Genomic DNA, 24,162 nt, shown 5'->3' on the forward strand with positions numbered 1-24,162 from the left:
TCTTTCCTCTGACATATTGCTTACAAAGGCTATAATTTTTGGCAACATGGAGACAGGATTGATCAGAACCTAAAGGTAAACTGGACTGTGTACATTTCCACATGTGAAACAGTGAATTGTCAACCACAGAGTAACAATTAATCATCTGCAGTTAAATTATTTGTTACACAGCTGAGTCTTGAGCTCCATCAGAGAAGAAAATTATTTTATTGTCAAAGCCGCACACAACAGTCGAAATATTTTTTTGTCATATCAAAGTTTTTGTTTTGATCCTGCCACGGCCCCTGCCCTTCTTTCCCCTAATTCCTCTTTTTCCTCCTTTCCCCCTTGTGTCCTGATCTGTTTCTGTTTTGACCTGTCTCTTTGGCTCCCTCTGTCTGTCCTCTCCCTCATGTCTCTCTCTCTCTCCCTGTCATTGCCCTCCTGCTCTCCCTGTTTCACCTGCCTGCATTCTGCTACCTGCTGATTACTGCAATGAGTGTCAGCTGCAGTGATCAGCTCACTCTGGACACCTGTTCACAATCACCTCTTGCAGTATAATGCTCAGCTCATTCAGTTAGACCTCACTGGATCATAATGACTCACTTTCCCATTGAGACTCTGCTTCCCCACCTTTTGGACTTTGTTTTTCTCCTCTGGATTACCCCACATGGACTCTGATATTCTCCCGGATTCTCACTAGCCTTACTTCGGTCTCAGCCTGTTGTCCTGTCTCATCTTTGTCTGCCCCTGGATTCCCTCAGCCTGATTTCTCCCCCTCTGTGTTCACTTTCCCCCATCTTGTGAGTACCTCTCTTGAGCTTAGTTTTGTGAATCCAGTTTAGTTTTGTAGACTTCTGTTTTTGTATTCATAGTGTTGGTTTGTAGAGTTTAGACAAGTTTGGTTTTGTTCTGTTCTTCATTTACGTATTGGTTTAGTTTCTAGTTGAATAAAGATCTTCCTATAATCACCTGTGTGCCATTTTCCCTGAGTCTGCACCTGGGTTCTCCTGCTCCCCTGTAACAGTTTTTTTTTTTTTTTTATGATTTTGTTTTGTTTACAGCAGTATATGTTAATTGTGTGGATAGATGCATTATAGAATGTGGCCTCTAACCAATAAATCAACTTAAAAAATGATGGCAATGGGTATAGCTATCCATCCGTTCATTATATCCTCATTAGGGTCATAGAGGGCTGGAGTCTATCTCAGCTGACTTAAAATGAATGAATGAAGACAGGTTACACCCTGGACAGGTCACTAGTTTATCACAGGACTACACATACAATCACATTCATGTGAGGAGGATTTTCAGTTTTTAAATAATAAATTAATTATGAATGGCTCTAGCTTGTGGCCTATTTTGAAAAGTGGTGGTCCAAATAACTGGAAAAAATGACCCAAAATATACATTGCTGAAAAGGAATTTGAGAGATTTAAAGAAATTAGGTCCACATTGGTATTACATCATAAAAGTACAGTGACACTTGGTTCCAGAATTAAGTAATAGTTAAATGCTATTTAATAAATCACGTTAAGTATTTTAGCTGTTTAATTGTTTTCATTCAGTCTGAGCAACATGCAGTACTCATCATTTTTGACTCTTGGCTTTTAAGTGGCAGATGCAGATATAGGATCTTCCCTTCAAGGGCACTGAGGACAGAGCGAATCCAGTGCGCCTGCGCGGGGGATCATTGTTCCCGGAAGTTTATTCATACACGTGTAGCATATGACAACCTTGAAAAACTACAAAACAACTAGCTAGCAGCTTATTTCTGCCAACTAACCGTTGCAGTGATGCCCGTAACAAGACTGCTGTAAGTGTCAGTTTTTTGTTATGGTTTTTCACCTCGGCTTGCTCTTCAGTTGGTAAAATTTTGTGGCAGTTTGTTAGCCTAGCAAACGTGAGCTAAGGTTGGCATGTCCCAGGTTTCCAGCTATCCTGTATGTCTGAATTTAGCTCTTAACACCGCGTGTTTTAGTTAGTTTTGCGAACTGTCTGCACGTTTTGGGCGGCCGCTCATGTGCTCATTGTGAATGTTTAACGTTATGCAACGAGAGCGTAGCTAACCCTTAGCAGCTAGCCATTAGCATCTAAGCTAAAAACAAACTAACGTTAACATGCAGCTAGAGTCGTAGTGCAGTAAATATGTGGGTTATTATGATAGCCAGGTCGTTTTATTGGTGTGCAGATGTTGAAGCAACACACCTGTTTGTATCAGTGTACCAGAGCAGTTGTGTTGTTGTTCCCAAGAGATTTAACCAGAGGCTAACTATACAGGAAACTGTCCTCAGGAAATTCAATGTCGTTTGACTTCAGCATAAATTGTCTTTATAGTTGTTCATTAAATGTCTGCAGTGACTATATTTCATCCTTCATATTCAGAGGTTGCATTTATGTTCATATTTATACCATTTTGTGAAGTCTTGGGACATTCTGCTGTATAAACAAGCAAACAGTGGCATTACATGATCTAAAATTTAAATTAGTTTAACTCTTATTTTATGACAGCTATTTTAAACGGTTACTATTTTATGACGGTTACTTTTAAGTTATTTTAAATCTTTTTTTTTTTTATGACCAGCTCTGCAATATAACTTTTAAAATGCCCTTGTTTTCTGACTTCTGTTTTTGATCTTTTTACTGTTCTGACCTTTTTTTTAATGATTTTATAAGTGTTTTGTTTTTCTTTTAATAATTGTGTTGTCATCTTCTGTCTTAATGTCTTTGTAAAGCACTTTGAATCGCCTCGTTGTTGAAATGTGCTATATAAATAAATGTGCCTTGCCTAAAATCACTTTATTTGAAGGTTAAATGTGAAAGTGGGTATCTGCAAAGTTGACACTTTCTCATTGTAGTTAAAAGAAAACTATTCACAGTCAGCTTTACTCTTACCTTTATCTTTTGTGGTCACTGCAGCCTTGCATCTTTGTAATAGGAGTCAAATGATCATGAATTGGCCCATCACCGATATTGCGCTGATATTGTGATTGTTGTTCTGATTATTGGTATCAACATTTCTATACTGATTCCTGACAAAATAATTTTAAAATGTGCTTCTTTGCCCAAGATGTGGCTGTCTCGAGCAGTAACTTGAAAACCTTGACTTCGATGTCATATGTAATAGCCTATCAACACTGAAAAATTAATGTTGCAAAATCCTCTTTTAAATAAACATGTAAAACACCAGAAACATGACCATTTCAATGTTTCAACAAAGTTTTCTGTTGGAATTTGTCTTACTACTAGTTATGTGATGATCAGCGTTTGTTAATCTCTCTCTGTTCGCAACATTACTCAAACGTAACAGATTTGGATGAAATTTTCAGAGGAGGTCAGAAATGACACAAGGACCAAGTTATTAGATTTTGGCAGTGATGGAGCTTATAGTCTGGATCCATGGAAAACACCCGAATGGCCGGGTGGCTGCTGACTCTGATGTCACGCTTCACTTCGTTGCATAAACACATGCTGAAGACCTCCGCTGTCTGGGAATTTTTCAGTTTAACTGAAGACAAAAGGAAGGCAAAATTTGCACCCGGGAGACCAGATGAACGGATCCGAATATTCGGGCCGTCTCCGCCACAAGTCGCCGACGCCGCCTGCTTACCATTAGAATCGAAATAATCAGTCTCTCATTACAAAAAAAAAAACAGTCTCTATTCATCTTTACAATCACAACTTAGTTGAACTAGATGTCCATCTACATCAACTCATCAACATCTTCAAATTGTGCCAGTCTCTTGAGCCCAGCAACGACATCTTCCTCAGTCATTTCTGTGTCAAAATCATCCAGAAACCCCTCATCAACATCTTCCATGCCTTCCTCTTGCCATTGAACTTACTTCCTCCTCCTCCTCCTCCTCATCAATATTTTCCTGAGCAGCTGCCTGCTGCTGGACTTCTGCTTCCTGCTGCTGGACTTCTGCTTCCTGCTGCTGGACTTCTGCTTCCTGCTGCTGGTCTTCTGCTTCCAGCTGCTGGTCTGGTGCTTCCTGAGTCACAGTTGCACTGGGCTGACTGTGGACCACCAGCCTATGCTTTTTTCTCAGTCTCTCCATCAGAGCTGGTCTCCTGGGTGCTTTGGCACCACTCAGCCAGCTGTCTATAGCTTGATCTGGGTCAAACTCTCTGACTGAGGATGTACACATCTGGATTGTCATAATGTTGTCCAGGGTGTTGGCAGCCATTCTGGTTCTCCTGTTAGTTTTTACCAGTTTCATCGTGCTGAAACCTCATTCATTCTCAGAGCTAGTTGCTGGCAAGGTGTAAACCTGCGCACGGTGTTGCCAACTCCTCAGTAAGGAAAGTTGCTGGAAGTCGCTAAATGATGCCATCGCCTAATTTGCATATTTCCCAGTTTGCATGTAATTGTAATCAACATTGTAGGTGAGAGGAATAACGTTGTGGAATAGACCAAAAAGTGAGTATAAAACACCCAAAATATGTTTTTGTACTAGAAGCTAAATGCTGTGGTTTATTTTAGTATGACAGAGAAGAAGCATTTTCATTTATATCCCGCTCTGCAAGTCTGGATGGGATCTGTAGTGACTTTGCGCATGCGCGATTCATCTGCCGTCTGGCCGTGGAGTGATGTGTCCTCTAGTCAGACACTGGGACTGCTGCGGGGTTACTGGACTGACAGCCTGTGCTCTGGGAGAGGGAGAAGCTCACAGCAGCACCTGCTGCTCGGTGAAAACAATAACTGCAGAATGATCCGAGTTTTCCTGTCAGAGTCTCCGAAACACCAGAAAAAGTCGCTAGATTTGTCGCTAGTCGCTTTTGACAGAAAAAGTTGCTAGGACGCTTTGGAAAGTCGCTAGATTTAGCGAGAAAGTCACTAAGTTGGCAACACTGCCTGCGCAGAACAAAGCGAAAGGTTAGAAATCTTTCAATTTATTTATTTATAAAATGCTTGTCGCCCAGACGGGCGATGAGAAATGTATAAACTGTATCTGTTTATCGCCCGGGCATCGTTCTGGTCGCTTCGGGCGACTTGGCGACCGCGAACCTTACACACTGACCTTATGAACATAGAGGAGCATTTAGCTTTCAGCATTCATCACTTACTGCCAATAAAACTCATTGCACCACATAGATGTACATGGGTACTTGTGCAGCTTTAATATGTTCCTTGCAGTTTGCGTAATTTATAGTAAATACTTGATGTTTGTAAATGATGCAATGGATGATCAGTATCAACCCCTTTTTCTCCTCTCAGATACCCTCTCTACCAGCTGGGGAACCCCCAGCTGAGGCTCTTCAGACCCAACTGGTTCCTGACTCTGGTGAGGCCGGGAAAAGAGCAGCCTGCTGACACTGTCCAGTTTCGCATCCCAATGGAGTAAGTCTTTGCTTGCAATTGTTTAGTTCTGTACTACTAGGTGTCAGATTGCGTTTTGCCTTAGTTCAAAAGGTTTACTACTGGGAATGGTAATTCAGAACTGATTGCTGTTTAGAAATCGTTTTAGACTAATAGTACCTGTGGCACCAGTAAGTCTATTGTTGGCTAAATTTTGCAATTAATATATTGTTTTAAAAGCTTCCCAGTAAGTACTTAATCTCCCCATTCTTCTTTAACTGCTTACTATTGCCTCAAGCTCCCAGAATAAAATGTGTCAAGACTTCATTGTTGACTTGGAGTTTTATCGGCCTTCTTGTGCTAACATTATATTGGTTAAGTAGTTCACACTGAGCATTTTTGTCCACTGACCATTCCAGCATTTTTTTTAACAAAAAATATGTCTAATTTAAACAGGACTATCTGCATCTTTGCATATTTCAGCAAAATGTAGCTGAAATTCAGTTTATGCTCAGCCCGAGGACAACAAATTTCCTGTGGACCAAAGGGGACTGGAGCACACGTATAAATTTGCAGCCTTTAATTATGTAAATGGTCTGTATTTATATAGCGCTTTACTATACCTGCAAGGTACCCAAAGCGCTTTACATGATACGTCACATTCACCCATTCACACACACATTCACACACTGATGGCGGAAGCTGCCATGCAAGGCGCTAACCAGCGCTATGTGTGTGAAGTTATCATTGAATAAGTGGTTGCACAGGGTAAGATGACTGTGCCCTGTTTCTTTCTAATTCACAGTATGCAGCGTTAGAGTGCCTTAGTAGTTACAGTAAGAATGACGACAGATTAGGGAGTTTTTAATACTTTCACTTTTTGGAAATAGATGAGAAAATTTTTTATTTTTTTTTTATTGCCACTGTCCTGTTGGCCAGCCCCTGAGCTGCATTTCAGAGCTGGCACAGATTCAACATATACGTAGTTTTATCATTAGGTTGGCTGGTAATGATCACAGGAGCTTGAACCTTTTACTTGAGGATGAATGAATGAACATTCACGTGGCTATACAATACCACTCAAAAGTTTGGGGTCCCTTAGAAATGTCCTTTCATTTTTTCCCCTGTGTCGATAACATTTAGGTAGTGTCTACAGATATGGACCCGTACCCGTAGCCTGTGGCCTACGGATACGGCACTTTCCATTTGCCTGACAGATACGGACCCGTATGCGAGTCTCGCGAGTCAAGAAGCTGCTAACCACTGCAAACTGTTGAAAGGTAAGCTAAGGTTAGGGTTAGGTTTGGGGTCCGTAGCTGTTGTACTGATGCTATGGTCCGTACCGCTGGCGTCTACCGGGAGTCACGTGACCAGATCTCGCGTATCTGATTGGCAAATGGAATATCCGAATATTAGTTCGCTACGGCACTATAAATGATCCCCCCCCCCGGCCGGACGTCACCGGGCAGAAAGAATATGCAGCGTTACTGTCTTCCCTCCGCCTTCGGCCCTCATCGGCTCATCTCGTCCTGTGATCACATAAACATGCGCCTTCGGCCCATTTCGGCTCATCCCGCCATGTTCTTCGGCTCATTTTGGCTCCTCCATTCGTGTTTGTAAACACCACCCGAATGGCCGGGTGGCTGCCGACTCTGAAGTCACGCTTCACTTCGTTACATAAACACAAGACAAGATGCTGAAGACCGGTGTTTGGGAATTCTTCAGTTTAACTAAAGACTAAACGAGGGCAAAATGTGGACCCGGGAGACGAGACGAACGGATCCGACTATTCAGGCCGTCTCTACTGCCGCTGCCGCGCCGCCACACGAACGGATCCGAATATTCGGGCCGTCTCCGCCGCCGCACCCGCCCGGTCGGACGTTACGGGGTGGAACGAATATCTGGATATTCGTCTTTAATAGGGTCCGAATATTCGGAGGCCAGAAACCACTATTCGGGCCAGCCCTAATATCTACATGGGGTACGGAGGAACATTTCCAGCAACCATCACTCCTGTGTTCTAATGCTACATTGTGTTAGCTAATGCTGTTGAAAGGCTCACTGATGATTAGAAAACCCTTGTGAAATTATGTTAGCACATAAATAAAAGTGTAAATTTTCATTGAAAAACATGAAATTATCTGAGTGACCACAAACATTTGAACAGTAGTGTATCAACTCAGAAGCAAAGTTTGCAGTGCAAGTAAAAAAAAAAAAAAAAACATACAGCAAGCTTGTACTACATTGCCTTTATTAGATTTTATTAGTCTCATTTCCACCTGTGATACACTATGTTTCACATTTTAGGCTGCTGTATTTTGTTGTCATTGGCACTCTACTGGCCCTGGTGGGAAGCTTTTCTGCACCAGGAGTTGGGTATCATGGCCACCAGGTGGTGTGACAGCCTTAATAACAAAGCAGAGGCATTCTTCCTCAGTAGTGTACTCACTGTGTACTACCATATGGCTATCTTTAATGAACTTAGTTGCAACGATGACTTGCAAAAGGCTGCCATGGGGAGTGATGTGGGAGGAAAGGTTAAAGGAACTTTTGTTTGGCTCTGCTGTGGAAGTTCAGGCCAAGTTACAGACAGCAAAATGTCAAACGTCAGTCATATAGAGGAAACTGTATTAACATCTACTCTGAAAATACAAGCAAAATCTTGTTAATTGTCCAGCACTTGAGTGAAATGTGCTGCATATTACACCACCTTACCACATTCTAATTATACACATGAGCGCTCCTTTGCCATATACACCAGAATAAGAGCAACATATATGCGTTTAGTTATACAGGGTTGACGTTGGTGGGTTTGGACAATATATATATTCTGTCATAAAATGCAACAGGAGTCAGCATGTAGTTGAGATGAGCTGATTTTGACTACCTCTGCGAGCCAAGGTCACTGAGGTTAGCAGTACTCCTCAGGCGATGAGAGGCCCAGAGCCCACACTGGGGAGAAAAATTGAAGTTTGAGGCAGATCATCTATGTGTCTCTGGTGGGGTTTAGACCATAATCTGTTCATCCAGGTGCCTGGCCTCCCACTCTGATTCTTGCCTCTTCTCTGCCAAACTCCTAGGGTGCTTATGTAATTGTGTGCGTGTGTGTGTACATGCACGTGTGTGCATGCGCTCGTCAGTGTGGGTGAGTCAGTTTGTGAGAACGGTGTGTGTCTTTGTGTATATACGCTCAAAAGTGGGTAAATGCAGGGTGCATGTGTGTTTATAAGGGTGTGTAAGGGCTTTTTTCCCTTGCAGTCTTTGAAGCCTTGCGAGAGGTGCACGGCTGATTGATACGCTGCTGGGAGCCTCAGTGTGTGCTCGAGACACTGTTATTTTTTTTACTTATCGTACAAACAATGTAGAAAATGGATGCACATAGAAAAACAATGACACAATCCCAATATCACTCCTACTCCAGCTTATTGAGAAGTCTGAGTCATTATGGCAATGAAAGCAGTTGTAGTTATGATTCTCGAGGGTAGGCGGTGTAAGCGTGGGTAAATTGTAGAGCCGAGCAGCTGTTAATGAGAAGTGGTAATGTTGGCGTTCTCAGGGCAATAACACAAGGTGGCCTTTATCTCGGTGACACCTGGGAGCTAGATATCCACAGTTGTTTGGCTCAATCCCTGTTGCTTTTTTTTGTAGTTTTCATGATTGTTTGCGGTACCACTCGCTTGCTAGCATCTGCGCATGTGTCTCTGTGTCCTTTCCGTCTGTCCCACCCTGGACTCTGCTGTTTATTGTGCTTTTCTTAAACGCTTTGCTACGTGTCCAAAACCAATCCCTCTTTGGCACTTGTTGTTTGAGACACCTGGGCTGTGTTCTATCGTAATTCTCTTTCTGCCTGCTAGAGGGAAGTATTTGTTTGTCTTTTTGATTGTTCTCGAACCTTTTGTGCTATGTAAGTATTTCCTCTCTGCTCCAGAACATCATCAAATTTCTAGGTTTACACCCACACACTCACCTCTTGTACCTCACCTGGCATGGCTGGAGGCCAGTGCTAACACACACACACATATACACACACACACACACACACACAAAGGAAAGAACACCCCATTGAATTTTGTGTTCAGTCTACTACTCAGTCACATCTCATGCTATGCAGACTAATAACTATGAAACCAGACCATGCTGCGGTTTCTCACTGTAATCACACTTGAGCAGACTGACCCTGTTACACAGCAGCCCACATTGTGTTTCCACTCCGATGACTGTTCAGTACCTGTTGGGTCAGACCATGTTATGATCGCCATGGCAATCGTCCACTGATTCTGTTCACCTGTTCCATTTCACAAACGCGTGTTGGAAACTGGCTCATTTTTCACGCCAATTAACCTCAGCTAAAGTCGCATGAAGTCATCTAGCGAGCCGGTAGATGAGTGGAGCTAACTTTACTGACCTGTCTCTCTGTAAGGAGTTTAGTGACTCCCCATGACCTGGTCTTTGATCTATTTCTGTTGTATTGTCAGACCAAAAACCTGAACAATAAATCTAATCCTTCACACGCTGCTCTTATACTCTCAACTTCTCAACTGTCTCTTCTCTCCCTAAGTCTCAGGTTCCTCAATGGCTTTTCCTCTAAACAAAGTCTGCTATTATGATCTTGATACTTAGTGTTGAGCAACTTCTGTACATGTATTGTCTATTTAGATGGGAGGGTTAAAGTAGAGAGTGTGCGTATCTCAACCCAAACTTGACAATGGGCAGGCCGACAATGAGGAGCGGCTTTCTTTTGCCTTTCATCTGCGCAGAAAACAACTCTCCTGTTTCATTCTCACCACTAAGCCACTTTGACACAGTGTACTTTGATGTTGTGTGTGTGCATGTACGTGTGTGTAAGAATTGTTTGGTGTACCTTTGGTGTTTACTTTGTAGTGTATTTATATGCACTATAGACTGGTTTTCATAAATTCTTTGGGATTTATTAAAACACACAGCATTAGATGTCAAAGGGCCAATTGAGGTCAGTGTGACTGAGGAGTGCTCCTGCTCTTTTGAGACCATTATTTGTGATGTAAAGTTGGCCTGTTTGTCAGTCAGTGATTGTAAAAGTGCAATGTTAGTTTTTGCTAATGTGTTCTTTTTCTGTTTGGCAAGTATAAGCTCTTGATATTTTCCACTTGTACCATTACATCATTTTACAGTGTTAAATGATGTAGAAACAAATTAGACAGTGAATTCTGTCACCAAATTAACAAATTAAGACCTGTACCAACTGTGGTGCTGTTTTTTATATGTGGTTTTCCACAGCAACATTAGGTAACTCACAGACTGAGAAAGAATCTAACTTTTTTTTTACTTTTTCTTTATAACATTTTTTTTTAAAGGAACATTTGCATAGCATGGAACAGGGAACCATATTCCTAACATCAAGAAGAATGACAAAAGAATTTGAATGAATAAAATAATAGAATATATAAAAATGAATAATAAAGTAAATTAGAAAAATAAAAACGGGAAGGGTCTCAGAATGAATTGCAAGTCTGTGCATCACAATAACAGGGCATCACAATGACAATAGTAGTTAATGTTTATGTTTCAATGGCTAAATTTTCTCCATTGTTTTTCTCCTTGGTCTTTTTGGAGTCTTAGTAACTGATTTGCTCTGTATTATGCAGCTGCTTAACAATGTTGACAAAGAGGGCTGTGTAGGGCAATTTTTCTGGAGCCAATGTTTTGTGATGGTTGTTTTACTTGCTGCCAGCAAAATCTTAAGGAGGTAAGCATCATTTGCATTCATGCCATCAAGGATGATGCCAAGATAAAGAGTTATAAATGTCACGCAGATGTTAAAACCTAGGACCTTTGATATAATTCTTGTCACCTTATTCCAATAGACCTGGATAATGACCTTTCCACATTCCCTCCAGCAGTTGTGTTGGGTGCCAGTTTGTTTTGATTTCTGTTTAGATAAAGAATTGGATTAGGTTCGTCCAACAAAAGTCCCTCCAAGTCTTTTAGTTGGTGGAGGATACCGGTGTTTTCCAGTCACTCGGCCACATGTCATGTATTATTTCTATGTTCAGCTTCTTTCTCCCATCTTTGTTTCACATATTCCGTGGTGTCTATATTCAGAGAAGTGAGGCCGTGGTATAGCTTGCTTACAAGTCCTGTATTGTTGAATACTAGGGCTGGCCCGAATAGTGGTTTCTGGCCTCCAAATATTCAGGCCCTATTAAAGACGAATATCCGAATATTCGCTCCAGCCCCTAACGATGGTGGTGGTGGTGGGGGGTGTCTTCAGCATCTTGTCTTGTGTTTATGCAACGAAGTGAAGCGTGACGTCAGAATCAGCAGCCACCCGGCCATTCGGGTGGTGGTAAACAAACACGAATGGAGGAGCCGAGATGGGCCGTAGCGAACGAATATTCAGATATTTCGGATATTCGGGTCCAGCCCTATTGAATACAACTATTTTTTGATGAAAGAATGAATAAGATTCCTCCAAACTGCAGTAAACAGCTGTTGCCTGCAACTCTTCATCACCCTGATGTGTTTCTGTGTCCTCCTCTTTTCCATTCCCTGGTAATTCTTATAATCTGCCAACCAAAAAGGCACTATATAAAGCCCAAAAGTAGATGCAACCCATTTCCTATCAAACAAGGAGCCACATTAAAAGCCTTCCAGTGGTTTGCCAAGTCAAGTTGCTAAAACAAGCCACCTTTCTAAGAGGGACTCATGGTAGCCGCAAAAGGCACCATGGTCACTGAATCATCCCTGTACAAAGTAAAATTTATCTTGAAGCAAGCAAGACATGACAGGAGCAACTCCCCAGCTCTTGGGATCAGATGTTTTTACAGCAAATACAAATTTACAGTGACTGGTAAGGAATTCGGTTTATATAGTGGAGTGCACACAACATTCTTGAAACATGAATCACTGTGATGATTTTACCAAAAGATGAAGCAAAGCTACCAGATCATCATAGCTTTTCACATAACGTTTATTCAGTTGCCCACTTTCCCACTGCTAAACCAATTGTTTTGTAGTTAACCAGATAAATGGGTGTACATCAGTTTGTCTTACTACTCCAGGTCATTTGGGGTCAGCATATAGACAGCTGAGGGAATAGAACTATGGAGCTAATCTGTTACTACATACACACTTGTATATTTTGTATTTATATAGTGAATTGTGGCCTCGGGAATTGTTTGTTGAATGGAGCTTTAAACATGGGATTTATGCTGTCTGAAGGCATGTGACATGCCACTCAAATGCAACATCAATGGTTTGAGGTCTCGGCTGGGACCTTTGTTACCTCCCCATTCCCCACATCCACAGCCTGTTCCTGTCTGCCTCTTCATTATCAACTGGGCAAAAAAGAAAAATTGGACAAAAAACAAAGAAAGGAGATCATAGCCATCAAGGTCTTCAAAGTGCCTGCTAAAATCAGGTTTTTGGCATATACAAACTGTATCCAGATTGATTTTAAAAATGTCTGTACAGCAAAAAAAAACTACATGACATGCGATGTTTACAAACCGGATCCAAAACCACAATTGAAGGTGCTTTGACATGTGTTTCCAATTAAATTTGTGCAGATGTGTCTCAATCTGAATGGTCTGGGTGCTCCAATCAGATTTCAAAGCATCTTTTGCGTCATTCAGAAAGCGACACACAACAACGAGGTCAAATCCAGACTACAATTCTACAACTTCATTAAGCAGACACTTTTATCAGACTGGAGGGAAAATGGAGCAAAATTCATGCTTCTAATAGAGCACTATGGAAGAAAACATGATGCTGAAATAAATTGTATTCAGACAGTTTAGGGGGGTGACTTCTGTACAGAAAAATCTGGAACAACAAATAGCTATGTTGTGATGCCTTTGATGTTTCTACAGCAACCCATGCGAATAGGTCGGTGATGTTTGGATGCGCAAATCTGATCTGAACACAACTGATGACAAACAGTGCGGACAGTAAAGCTGGGTCATAAAGCTGAAAAGTCAATCACAATTAGTGAGTATTGATATTTATACTGGCAATTTTTAATGACATTTTTGAATAAAGACCTGGTTGAAAAAGGTTTCATTTGAGTTTAATCACTTAACTTTGAATCTAAGCTCTTTGAACTAGGGCTGGACCCGAATATTCGAATATTCGTTAGCTACGGCGGTATCCGGATATTCCCCCCCACCCCCCTGTCGGATGTTAGAGCGGAAAGAATATGCGCCGTTTCTGTCTTCCCTCCGCCTTCGGCCCACATGGCCTCATATCGGCTCATCCCGTCCTGTGATCACATATGTCTATGAAGTATACACATATGTCTATGTGATCACTCCTTCCTCCCCCCAGACGAAAATATCCGGAGCTTGTGTCTTCCCTTCGCCTTCGGCCCACTTCGGCTCATCCCGCCGTATTCTTTGGCTCATTTCGGCTCCTCCATTCGCGTTTGTAAACGCCACCCGAACGGCTGGGTGGCTGCCGAGTCTGACGTCACGCTTCACTTTGTTGCATAAACACAAGACAAGATGCTGAAGACCCCCCCCCCCCCCCCCCCCCCCGGGACGTTAGGGGGCGGAGCGAATATTCGGATATTTGTCTTTAATAGGGCCCGAATATTCAGAGGCCAGAAACCACTATTTGGGCCAGCCCTACTTTCAACACACAACACAAAAACGAGAAGTGAAAGAAGGTTGACCATGGCAAAGCTGCTGCACTGAGGTTAGGGTTCCAATTGGCTGGTCAAGATTGAGTATTACCAGATAGGAATGCCATAATTGCCTTCTTCGTGTGCACCCCAACAGCAAGTCCTTCAGTCTTATAGCAGTAAGTCTCTTAGGTCAGGAGGTCGTTGGTGCTTTTTGACCATGAGACCCGTCTTACAAGGGTAACTAAAATACTGAATGTGATAAGAAGCGGTCTAGCACACTTTTGAAGACCTGCATGGCAGCCATTGTGAGAACAATGAAGGGCAACTGGGCTCCTTTATCAACATATTATTGGCTTTTTATGAACCAGGGAGTTTTTGATGAAACCAAACTTTGTGTTGTCTTTACAGTTTCTCATGGTGTTTTGCATGTAATACATTTAAGTGGAACTGTTGAACAGTGTTCTTGCTATTAATTCGGTTTCTATAGCTGGTACATGTTGCTATTGTTTTATCGCCCAGGCCTAGTGGACAGTCTGTCCTAAAGATCAGATTTGAAAAGCAAAGCTGATTTGCCAGCAGTCTGAACAAATCCTAAGTCGTCAGCTGGTATCAAACTGGTTACAGTTTGACGGTAAGCTTCTTAGGACGTCCCAGGTCCTTGTTTTCCTTAACATCACTCAAGAGTGTTTTCTTTAATGTCATTCATAAAGGTTTTCATCCAAATATACAGAATCTGTTTCAGCCAGTATTTGTTGTGCATTATTTGTATTTAAGGATCATAGTGAGTGAGTGGCTATAAAAACCAGCTTTTATGTACAACAGAGGCACCACCCATTTACCTGGCAGATGTTCTTTTAGCACTAGCACATTAATGGACAAGTGGCATGCACTAGTCTCTGAGCTTTGAGAATACATCATTGTCAAACACTGTCAAAGCTGCCTGTGTCTTCTCTTGCACTTTTTCAACTGTGCCCTTTCACCTACTTCTCTCGTATGCTTTCGGAGCACAGGTGTAAATGGACCGCCTCAAACTACTGGAACTGATACTCATAATCTTCTTGGCTCAGTGTAAGTTAGCCCGCGTTTAAGAATAGGAAATATCCAGGAGCATGTAGATTCATTGCAGGGGATGGGATTACATTTGAAAGCAGCTGACGGAGGTGTCCGGGCTAATCTGCAGATTGAAAAATCTGCTATATTGTCATACACAAACAACTGTCACAGTGTGGCACAACAAAGGCCTCACATTTACCCTGTTTATTTCATCCACGCCTCCATCCATTGTTTCTTCAATCACCACATGACATTAGATTTAGATCTAATATGTCTCTTCTATATTTCCACTGAACAATGAAGAACAATATGACTTTTTCAACAGTTTTTCTGACAATGAGGCCAGTGTGCCTGCTTTAACCCTGCTTGGCAACAACGGACCATAATTGAATCTAATCCATCGTCTGCGTCATCTGATGCTCTTCTGGGTTTTGTGTTTGGAGTTCTTTCATCATCTTGGCCTAGGAATCTTTGTAGCATGTGTGTTTGCGTATAAATATATACCAGTTGCTGAGGAACGATGCCTTTAGCCTTAGCAGTTGCTGGAGACAGGTTTTCATTCTTCCTGAGAGGCAGAAGTGTGAAAGGTTAGCTTGTGGAGTCAGATGGGTGTTTATACTGGGATGATGATCAGATGCTGCCTGCATCACTGTTGGAGACACCACGCCCTTTGTCTAAGTTTAGCCTTGTTTATGTACACGCTTAACTTGACATTTTCTCCTCAGCTTTCAGCCCAAGGCTTTCTCTCAGACTGCATTGTAGTTTGTAGCTGAGATGGGAGTCATGTATTGACTCAGGTCAGAGAGAAAACAGCTATCTAATGTAACCCCGTAACTTTTTTGCAGTGTTTGTGTGATTGAGCAAAAGTTTTAGGCAGTTGAGGAGAAAAAGTTGCATAGTGAGGATGTTTTCAAAAATAATGCAGTGAATAGTTTTTATTTTTCAATTATCTTCTAATAAAATAGTCATCAATATGTGGTGACCACCTTTTTAAACAGGACAAGACAAGTATGCTGTACCAACAACGTAAAGAACTTTCCAAGGTTTTTCTGTCAATTTTGTCTCCTCGTCTAACCCTTGACTGACTTAATATTGAGATCAGGGATCTGTTGGGGGAATGCTATCTAATGCGGGACTCCTTGTTCTTCTTGTCACTGATGATGGTTATTCACAAATCTATGGCTATATCTTTGGGCCAGTTGAATGTGGAAGTTATCAGACTCCAGAAGGTATTGTGAGGTGAATAATACTGGTTGTACTTCTCAGTGGGACTGCCAGTTCTGATTTAATCCCCAACTCCATCGGTAGAAATGAGAGGAACCTGCAAGGAACTTCCAACATGCTTTGCTGTTGCCTATAGACCTTTATTGTCATAGTGCAAAGAAACCATTTTCTGTTGGAGCCTCGTTCATATGCGAGTTGCTTGGCTTTATTTCCACATCAATGAACAAGCTCTTTGGCACCAAGTCTTTTGGAGGGACCACTTCTAACCAGTGTTCTGCAGTCTACAGGGGTGCTGCATGGTCCCTCTGGTGTGTACCAGTTCTGACCTGATTGTGCTGCTTGTGCTCTTTTTCAAAGTATTGTCTTTCTTTCGCTTCCCTAAGTGTCCTTGGCTGACCGCTGCCTTTATGGGCTCAGCCTCTGTCAATATTTTGGTAACGATCTGCCTGTGAGAAACCTTGCAGATGCAGGATGTTCACCTTGAGTCTTGTTGCTATGCTGAGTTATGCCTACTTTAACAATCTTTACCATTTTAGTATGGCTCCTCCTCACCCACTTTTTCTCCCTTGCAGCCATTTCTGCTTGAGTTCATTTTCGTTCAGCTTCCTTATTATATTGTTGTTCATTGAGAAATTACGTTAAACATGCTGAAATACAAATACTCAAGTGTTTAGTCATTTATACATAGAAGAGCGTGAGGAATGCCCCTGTGAGCATGATTTGGGACGTCACAGAGTTTTCAAGCCAGTTGTGGTCCAATAAACAACTTATGCCAATGTGGAGCAAAATCTTGATGTCTGCATTGCAAATACACTTGAAATGTTCTTTCAGTGCAATGGCCCTTTCAGACAGGATGCAGTGTGCGCTGTGTACTGGGTTCAACGCAGTGTTTGGATGGGACGATGTCGCCTCCTCTTTTTGAGCAGGAAGCTACCGATTTGTTGCAAACAACTCAGCCATGGAGATGCCTTCTTTTCTATTGGTCGTGCAAGCATACGTCACAGCGCGCAGTGCTCAAAGTTCAGCATAGTTGAGCAAGTGTGAGCTTGCACTGAACTGCACACAGACTTTGCTCGGCGCGGTGGCAAATCATTGTTGAAAGGTGCAAGCCATTGACATGAACGTGGTTGTGAAAGTTGGAGACATCTGGTATACAGCCATTGTATAAACTCTACAAATAATACAGGAAGCCAAAATCTACAAGTTGGCGGGACTGGTTCCTTAGGTTTTCTGCATATAAACCCTGTGGCACTGGCAGTGTAAGGTGGAAATGCTAAGTCATGTCGTTGAAAACTTGGTTCTCACTAGAGAGGTTTTTTCAGACTCCTAAACCAGGCAATTGAAGCTTTTATGTGCGACAGTCTTATTTCTTTCACTTTTTAAATCTGTGTTTCATTTATGTGATTTTTTTCGGCTATAATTCATACCTATTCATTAAGCGTTTTTTGTACATGCATGGACGTCTTTGCGGAATAACAGACATTACTGTGCTTGGGCATGCTTCATAAATGCTATTTCATTGTTTTTGGTGGCTGGGTAATTGGAGTGGTAAAAGCAGTAGGGAGTTAGAAAATGTTCTCCTCATTAATCAGGATCAGTGTTCCCTCTGCTAATGATCCAGAGGAGACCTCACAGTCCCCAAGCCACTTTCCTCTCTTCCAGTTCCCCACCCCTGCTTTCTAGGAAAGCCTGTCTCTCAGCGCAATCACTCTTTCTTCCTCTCTTGATCTCAAGTACCCCTGGTCACTGTGCTCTGCTTCACTGCCCTCTGGCACACACTCTGTGAGACGGGAGTTATGGGGGGAGGTGGGTGCAAATGGAGCAGAGAGGTGCATCTGTGTGCACATCTCTAGAAATGCATCTCTTGACTTGGTGAAGGGATTCAAATAGGTCTAGAAAGGGCTTCAGCTAGTTCAGTGACATCTTTCCTCACACAGTGATGAACAAGCCCCTCCACAGTAACAGTGGTCCTGAATCTCTTGTGACTCTGAGAGAGAGAGAGAGAGAGAGAGAGAGAGAGAGAGAGAGAGAGAGAACTGGGTTTGCCCTTCACTTAAATTTGCTATTGGGTAGAAAACCCTATCATAATCAACAGTCACCACATTAAGCCATCATGCTCTGTGTAATGGTGGAATCAAATGTGGAAATACTTACTCAAGTATCGTAAACGCAAGCTTACCTCTCTCGAAACACAACTTAGCAGGTCAAATAGAAGTGTTCTAGTTCTGCATCACTGTTGGCTTTGCCAAAGTTTAGCCCATTATAGAGGAAAAGGCAATTGTTTCTACAGCATGGAAACATATATTACATCACTTAGGTACAAAGAGTCTTTGTGTTCATAGATAGGATTTTCTCATGCAAATGTTCTGTGCCTCACCTAATATTGCTACAAGTCCAGGTCTTTATTTTTTTTCTCCGAAAAACTGTGAATATTACATTATCCTCTTCTATCAAAGAAACATGAGGTGATCACAGACGCCATATCCGAGGCACTCATGTCAGACCACAACGTCGCTATTAAGCACTTTGTCAGACGCATTTGGGAAGTGCTTTCTACCAGGCTAATCCAATTGGCTAGATTGATTAGCAGTTAAAAGCCTTTCTTCCTCTAGTCGGAGAAATCTGTTCCAAATGCTGCCCAGTGGGCTAGCTTTAGCTAGGCTGGCCCGTCGGATCAGTTGGTGCCAGGCCCACTTCCTGTGTAGGGTTTCACCGGGCGCGATCAATACTTGCAGACAGCTAATTGGATGAACACTGACACTCACATTTCTCCTCTTTCCACTTTATGCTTCATAGAATAAAAGCTGAATATGGCTTTGCACGGGAGTGTCCTGTCCGTTAGAGTAGATAATATAACGGCAGAGTTTATGGGAATGCAGTGTGGAAATGGCCTGCATCATTTCTATGTAGGTGTCAGTTAAGTGATTGGGGTATTATGTGATCGACAGCGATCCATCATGTAACTCTGCAAGGGCTGGTCTGCAGCCTCATACATCTTCCATCCCTCCATTATGCGCCCCCCCCTACACACACACACACACACACACACACACACACACACACACTGAAGTTACATACAAGCCCTGATCCTGGAAGCTGTGCATAACCCATCCTCTGTCTTTTTCTTTTCTCTGTCTGTCCTGAACAGAATGACCAAGTATGACGTGAAGAACTACTTGGAGAAGATCTATAACGTCCCTGTGGGAGCAGTCCGCACCAGGATACAGTTCGGTGAGTGTCTTCGCTGTTTTGCACAAGCACCCACAGAGAGCTATTAACATTTACAGAACTTGGAGTGGCTGACACGGCCTCATAAACTATCATCATGCCGCTGCCAGGGTTTGTGTTCTCTCTCTGTTTGGTTATGTTCGGGTCGGCTGTGTTTTGGGTCGGGTCTAATTATCTTTGGGTCTGTTTGAATTGAGTCTAACTGTTCACGGGTCAAGTCTGAATGAAGTCCAGAACCTCTACCTTATGTAACACTTTTAGATAAGATTCATTACTGACAGTGATCCAAACTGCTAATTTCCACATATTTGTACACAATTCTCCTTAAGATTACTGTTTTAATAATGTTTAAAGTCCAACGATTTGAGGCAAACGCCACAGAAGTTGCAAAAATATTGCATTTTGTATGTGTAAGCAATAACTCCACCCTGGAGGTGGGTGGAATAACTGGCATAAACATTACCTCTGTAGAGGTTAGTTGAGGCTTTTTAGCTTGGTTTCCTGCAGAGAATGAGTTTTGTTGGTCACATCATATTAAGTGCAGTGAGCATGAATGTTTAAAGATTTAAAAAAAAACCTACATTACCTGAGTCACTGGCCTTTATGACAAGGAAAGCTAGTGGTGGAAGAACTTTACAAAACACCATGATTGTACATCTATGTAAAGACATGGAGTCCGTCCAAACTGTTTGGAGAGAGTGGTGAAAACACTTGATTCATGGTATGCATTACCAAGCCACAGACATTTCATCCAAATTAAAATCCTAAAGTTGAACTGCAGCTGTTGTTACTACATCAAGAAAATGGTGCTCACTCACTCACCAGTTCACTCATACAAACACACACACAGAGTGATGGCATAGAAATAGAAATATGGCCCTATAGCAATAATTAATTGCTGTCTTATTCAAAATTATATTGTGTTGCAAAGAAGACTTTCTTCACATATTAAATCCTGGTATTGATGATATGGTAAAACAGAGTCTGCCTCCATCTAAAATCTACCCTTGAATATCAAATAGGCTCGAAAGATGTCTGAAAATATGATCAAAGCATCGATTGGAACCTATCAAACTACTTAAACACATTTTCCATATGCTTAGTGTTGCAAACATTCATCATTTCACAAAAACATTGCTAAAAAATATTGCCATAATTTTAAACTAAAGCAGTATTCACTCAAAGTAGGACAATGTAATATTGATAGAAAACTGGCATTGCATTATTTTTATATATATATATTTAGCTAGTATTATGAAAAAATTCACCAGATGACTTGTTTAACTATATTTGAAAGGAATTAATCATTCTAGCATGGTCTGGGGTAATTTTGTAGGGGAGTGTGCATAGAAAATCAAAAAAAGCAATCTTAAAAATGCTGAAAAAAGTAGTTTGGAACGTATTTTACATGGTGTAACGCTGCCAAATGAATCCAGATTAATTTCTTGCTTTGGATGACATTTAAACCTGGTTTTGCACGCATCATACAAAGTTTTGTGGTGGTGATTTAAAAGGCCAATCAAATTAGTCATGTTGCCTCTTGTGATGTATTGCAAAACGGTGCCAACAGAGTACCTGTTTTTGGTCAATGTCCTCCTCTTTGTAGACGAAATATTTTTATACAACTGACATTGTGGTTCTTTTTGCAACCAAATCTTCAACATTTCTCTCCTGTTTCTTGTGTGCACGTGGAGCCTGCACGTCAGCAAACTTTGTGTCTTGTGAATAAAGTTTTCAAAACAAAAGCCTTGTATATCTGTGAAGTCTTAAATTAAAATAAATAATCTTCCATCAGACACACTTGTTTTGCAGATTAGTTATAGAAAATGAGAACTGTGCAAATTTTCTTTGTATTATGTAGAAATAAAAGGTTGGAGCATCATATGTTTGATTTAATTTGACTTTGCATTGCGCTCCCTGCAGTGTTCCTATGGCCTTAATTTTTTGAAAAAAAAAACTTATTTGTTAAAAGTTTAAAGCTGAGAACCTTTGTGGTTGATCTAAATATCAAAATACAGTTAAATGTTTTGAAACGGTTTCTGACAGAAGGTGGTATTAGTGGAGTTGATGTGCAAACCTATTGGACTTAACATGAAGTTCTTTTAATATATATTTTTATTTTCCAGATAAAACTAACTGCATATTAGGTTTATTTCCTCTATAATTCCAAAGATTTCATATCAAAGCAAATACTCTTTTCGTCTGTGGACAGTTTTGGAAATTGAATTTTGGTTATGGTGTGTGTGGAATTCACAGAAAAAGTGTTTTCAGAAGCATAAAGTCTAATTGATTCTGTTTTGGAGACTCAGTGGCGATTAGCAGTTTCGGCTTACGATGTAGACGCTCTTCCACTGACATGCAGCAGCGGGAGTGTTTTCCAGCGGCTAGTTGCGGTAGTGGTTAGCGTGCCTGGTTCTCCTTTCCCCTTAACACACACACAGCTGCTTATCTGACAATCTGCTGCTGCAGCACTCCAGCCTCCAGCTGTCCCAGGACACCCCACGCTCCCTCTACACAAACACATACTATTCACTTACAAACTTGCCGCTTCAGGGCTACAAATGCTTCATCCCAACCCAAAATCCCTCTTCCCCGGCTCCTGCCCTTTCATCAAGTACGATTATAGCGCCAGGACCCGTGTTATATCATTCATTTAATAGTCCTTTTGGCTTTTTAATGGGGGGAAGGAAAAGCTTAAGTTGCATGGACTGACTTGGGGGGGGCTCCCTACAATTCTAGGAATTTGCCAATTCATGGAAGGTACAAGGAAGAGGACATCTGGGTGGCGGGAAAGTGGTGAGATGCTGAACACTAAGCATGAAGGGCCAAGAGGAGCCCCCTCTACCTCTGGAGGAGAGACTGGAAGGGAGGAGGAGAGAGGCGCCTAGCCTACGGTGTGGAGAACCAGTTAACACTGTTTATTAGGGCAGTGTCATTAGAAGCTTGGGGAAAAGGAAAGCCTCTCGGTGCAGTGAGTGGAAGGAAAGCAGTGAGTATTGAGGGGGGAGATGGAGAAGAAAGAGAGGCTTAGGGCCCCCGGTTATCCCGAGATGCGTCAGAGAAGGTATCCCTGTCTGCGTCAGGGGTTCCACTCCATTGCCAGTGTGAAGACGGGAACAGGCTGAGGAGAGTGAGGGGCGCAAACAACCCTTTCTTCCCTCCATGTGCGGCAGGGGTATTTTGGAAGGAGTTGCCATGGTTACCCCTCCGGTCTGGGATTTGTAACGTGATAGCTGGCTGCCAAACCGCAATCTCAAAGTGGGAGAAATTGTGCTTGCGTTTGCGAGTGTTGTATGAAAGCTCCGTCTGTGTGTCTGTATGTGTTAGGAAGGGGCTACACGAAGTCAGAGGAACACACTGCTGTATTTCCTCTTGGTGTGTAGCTGTGTGTGCATCTCGTGCTTGTTTTATTAGGAGACATGTCATGGTCTTACCTTGCTCTTTGAAAGGTTGTAGCGTTTCCCTGTGGATTTCCTCAACACCCTAATCACAAAGACTCACACAGGCACATACACTTTGTTACCTCTGTCTCCCACCCACACAGGGGCCTCCACTTAGGCAGGGTGGCGTGGAGGGGGGTGTTTTACAACCCTGCTCAGGGCTTTCCCTTAGCAGTGGGCTGCCTGGCTAGTGATTACTAGCTATGCGTACCACATGCGCGCACACACACACACACACACACACACACACACACACACGTACACACACACACGTACACACACACACGTACACACACACACAAATGACTCATTACAGTGGAATGTTTCCCTTGTTTTTCATGTCATAAACCGTTCCCATGGTAATGGCTGTTACTCAGAGGGCCTGTTGACTTGACCACCAGGTTCTCATTGAGATTAGAGTTCTCAGGCAGAGATAAACCATTTGATGCTGCCATCATTATCCATCACTGATAGTAGTTTTTATTGCAATGTAAAGATTTAGATACCTGTGCCTTGGAGTGTAGTACAAATTTTCCTGTGATTTATTTGAAGCTAAGTCCTTAGCCTGCCTCCACGCACACATGCGTACACTTAGACACACTCCCCGAGTCCCCCGACTACTAGACTTGGAGAGGTCTGACAGGAGAGAGGATGATGTCATCATCATCTCCAGCTGGGGAAGAGGTTAACCTGCGTTCCATGGTCAACAAGATCAGGCCCTGCTTTTACCACACATACACACAAAGTATTCTCTATTCTGCTGGGAAATGAACAAAAGTGTTGTAAAATATCTGTTGTTCAGGAAGGAATGAAATGTAATGTCATAAAGGGGAATGAACAGAATGTGTAGTAAAATGTCTGTTGCTCAGGAAGGAATGAACCGTGATGCCATAAAAGGGAATCGACAAATCTGAACAAAATGTTCGCATTGGATCAAAATGTGTAGTAAAACAGCTGTTGTTCAAAAAGCAGTGAATCATGGTGTCATAACTGCTGTGCAGGATGCCAGGATAGTGCTTCAGTCGTCCAGTTCGGCTAAAAGATTTTCACACAGCATATGTGTAAACACACTGATTACCTAATGATTATTTAATCGAATATTTGCTGAGTTTTTGTAACATTAGAAAACAAGGAAAAATGTCCATCACTATTTCCTAAGAGATTCCTCACTGATGTCATTGAGATTTCTGGGACTTTTATGCTTTAGAAATGACAAATGATTCATTTTTTTCAAATAGTTGCTATTTCAATGCTATTTCATGCTCTTTCTTATCAAATAAATCACTATCAATCAACAGTGAAACACTGTCTAATCCAGTGAATTGAATTCCTCT

The 24,162-nt window shown here is 42.0% G+C and overlaps 1 protein-coding gene across 1 annotated transcript in view; it reads left to right on the top strand.

Annotated features, from left to right (window-relative positions):
- Positions 1-1,642: 1,642 nt before the first annotated feature.
- The window catches only part of mrpl23 (mitochondrial ribosomal protein L23), a 46,298-nt gene continuing 23,778 nt past the window's right edge, over positions 1,643-24,162 (top strand). Inside the window, exons 1-3 of the mRNA XM_022193940.2 lie at positions 1,643-1,795; positions 5,201-5,323; positions 19,309-19,391. Of these exons, the coding sequence (XP_022049632.1) occupies positions 1,776-1,795; positions 5,201-5,323; positions 19,309-19,391 (226 nt within the window). The 5' untranslated portion in view covers positions 1,643-1,775. The remainder of the gene's footprint in view (positions 1,796-5,200; positions 5,324-19,308; positions 19,392-24,162) is intronic.

The sequence above is a fragment of the Acanthochromis polyacanthus genome, chromosome 8, assembly GCF_021347895.1.
Source record: "Acanthochromis polyacanthus isolate Apoly-LR-REF ecotype Palm Island chromosome 8, KAUST_Apoly_ChrSc, whole genome shotgun sequence".
Taxonomy (NCBI): domain Eukaryota; kingdom Metazoa; phylum Chordata; class Actinopteri; family Pomacentridae; genus Acanthochromis; species Acanthochromis polyacanthus.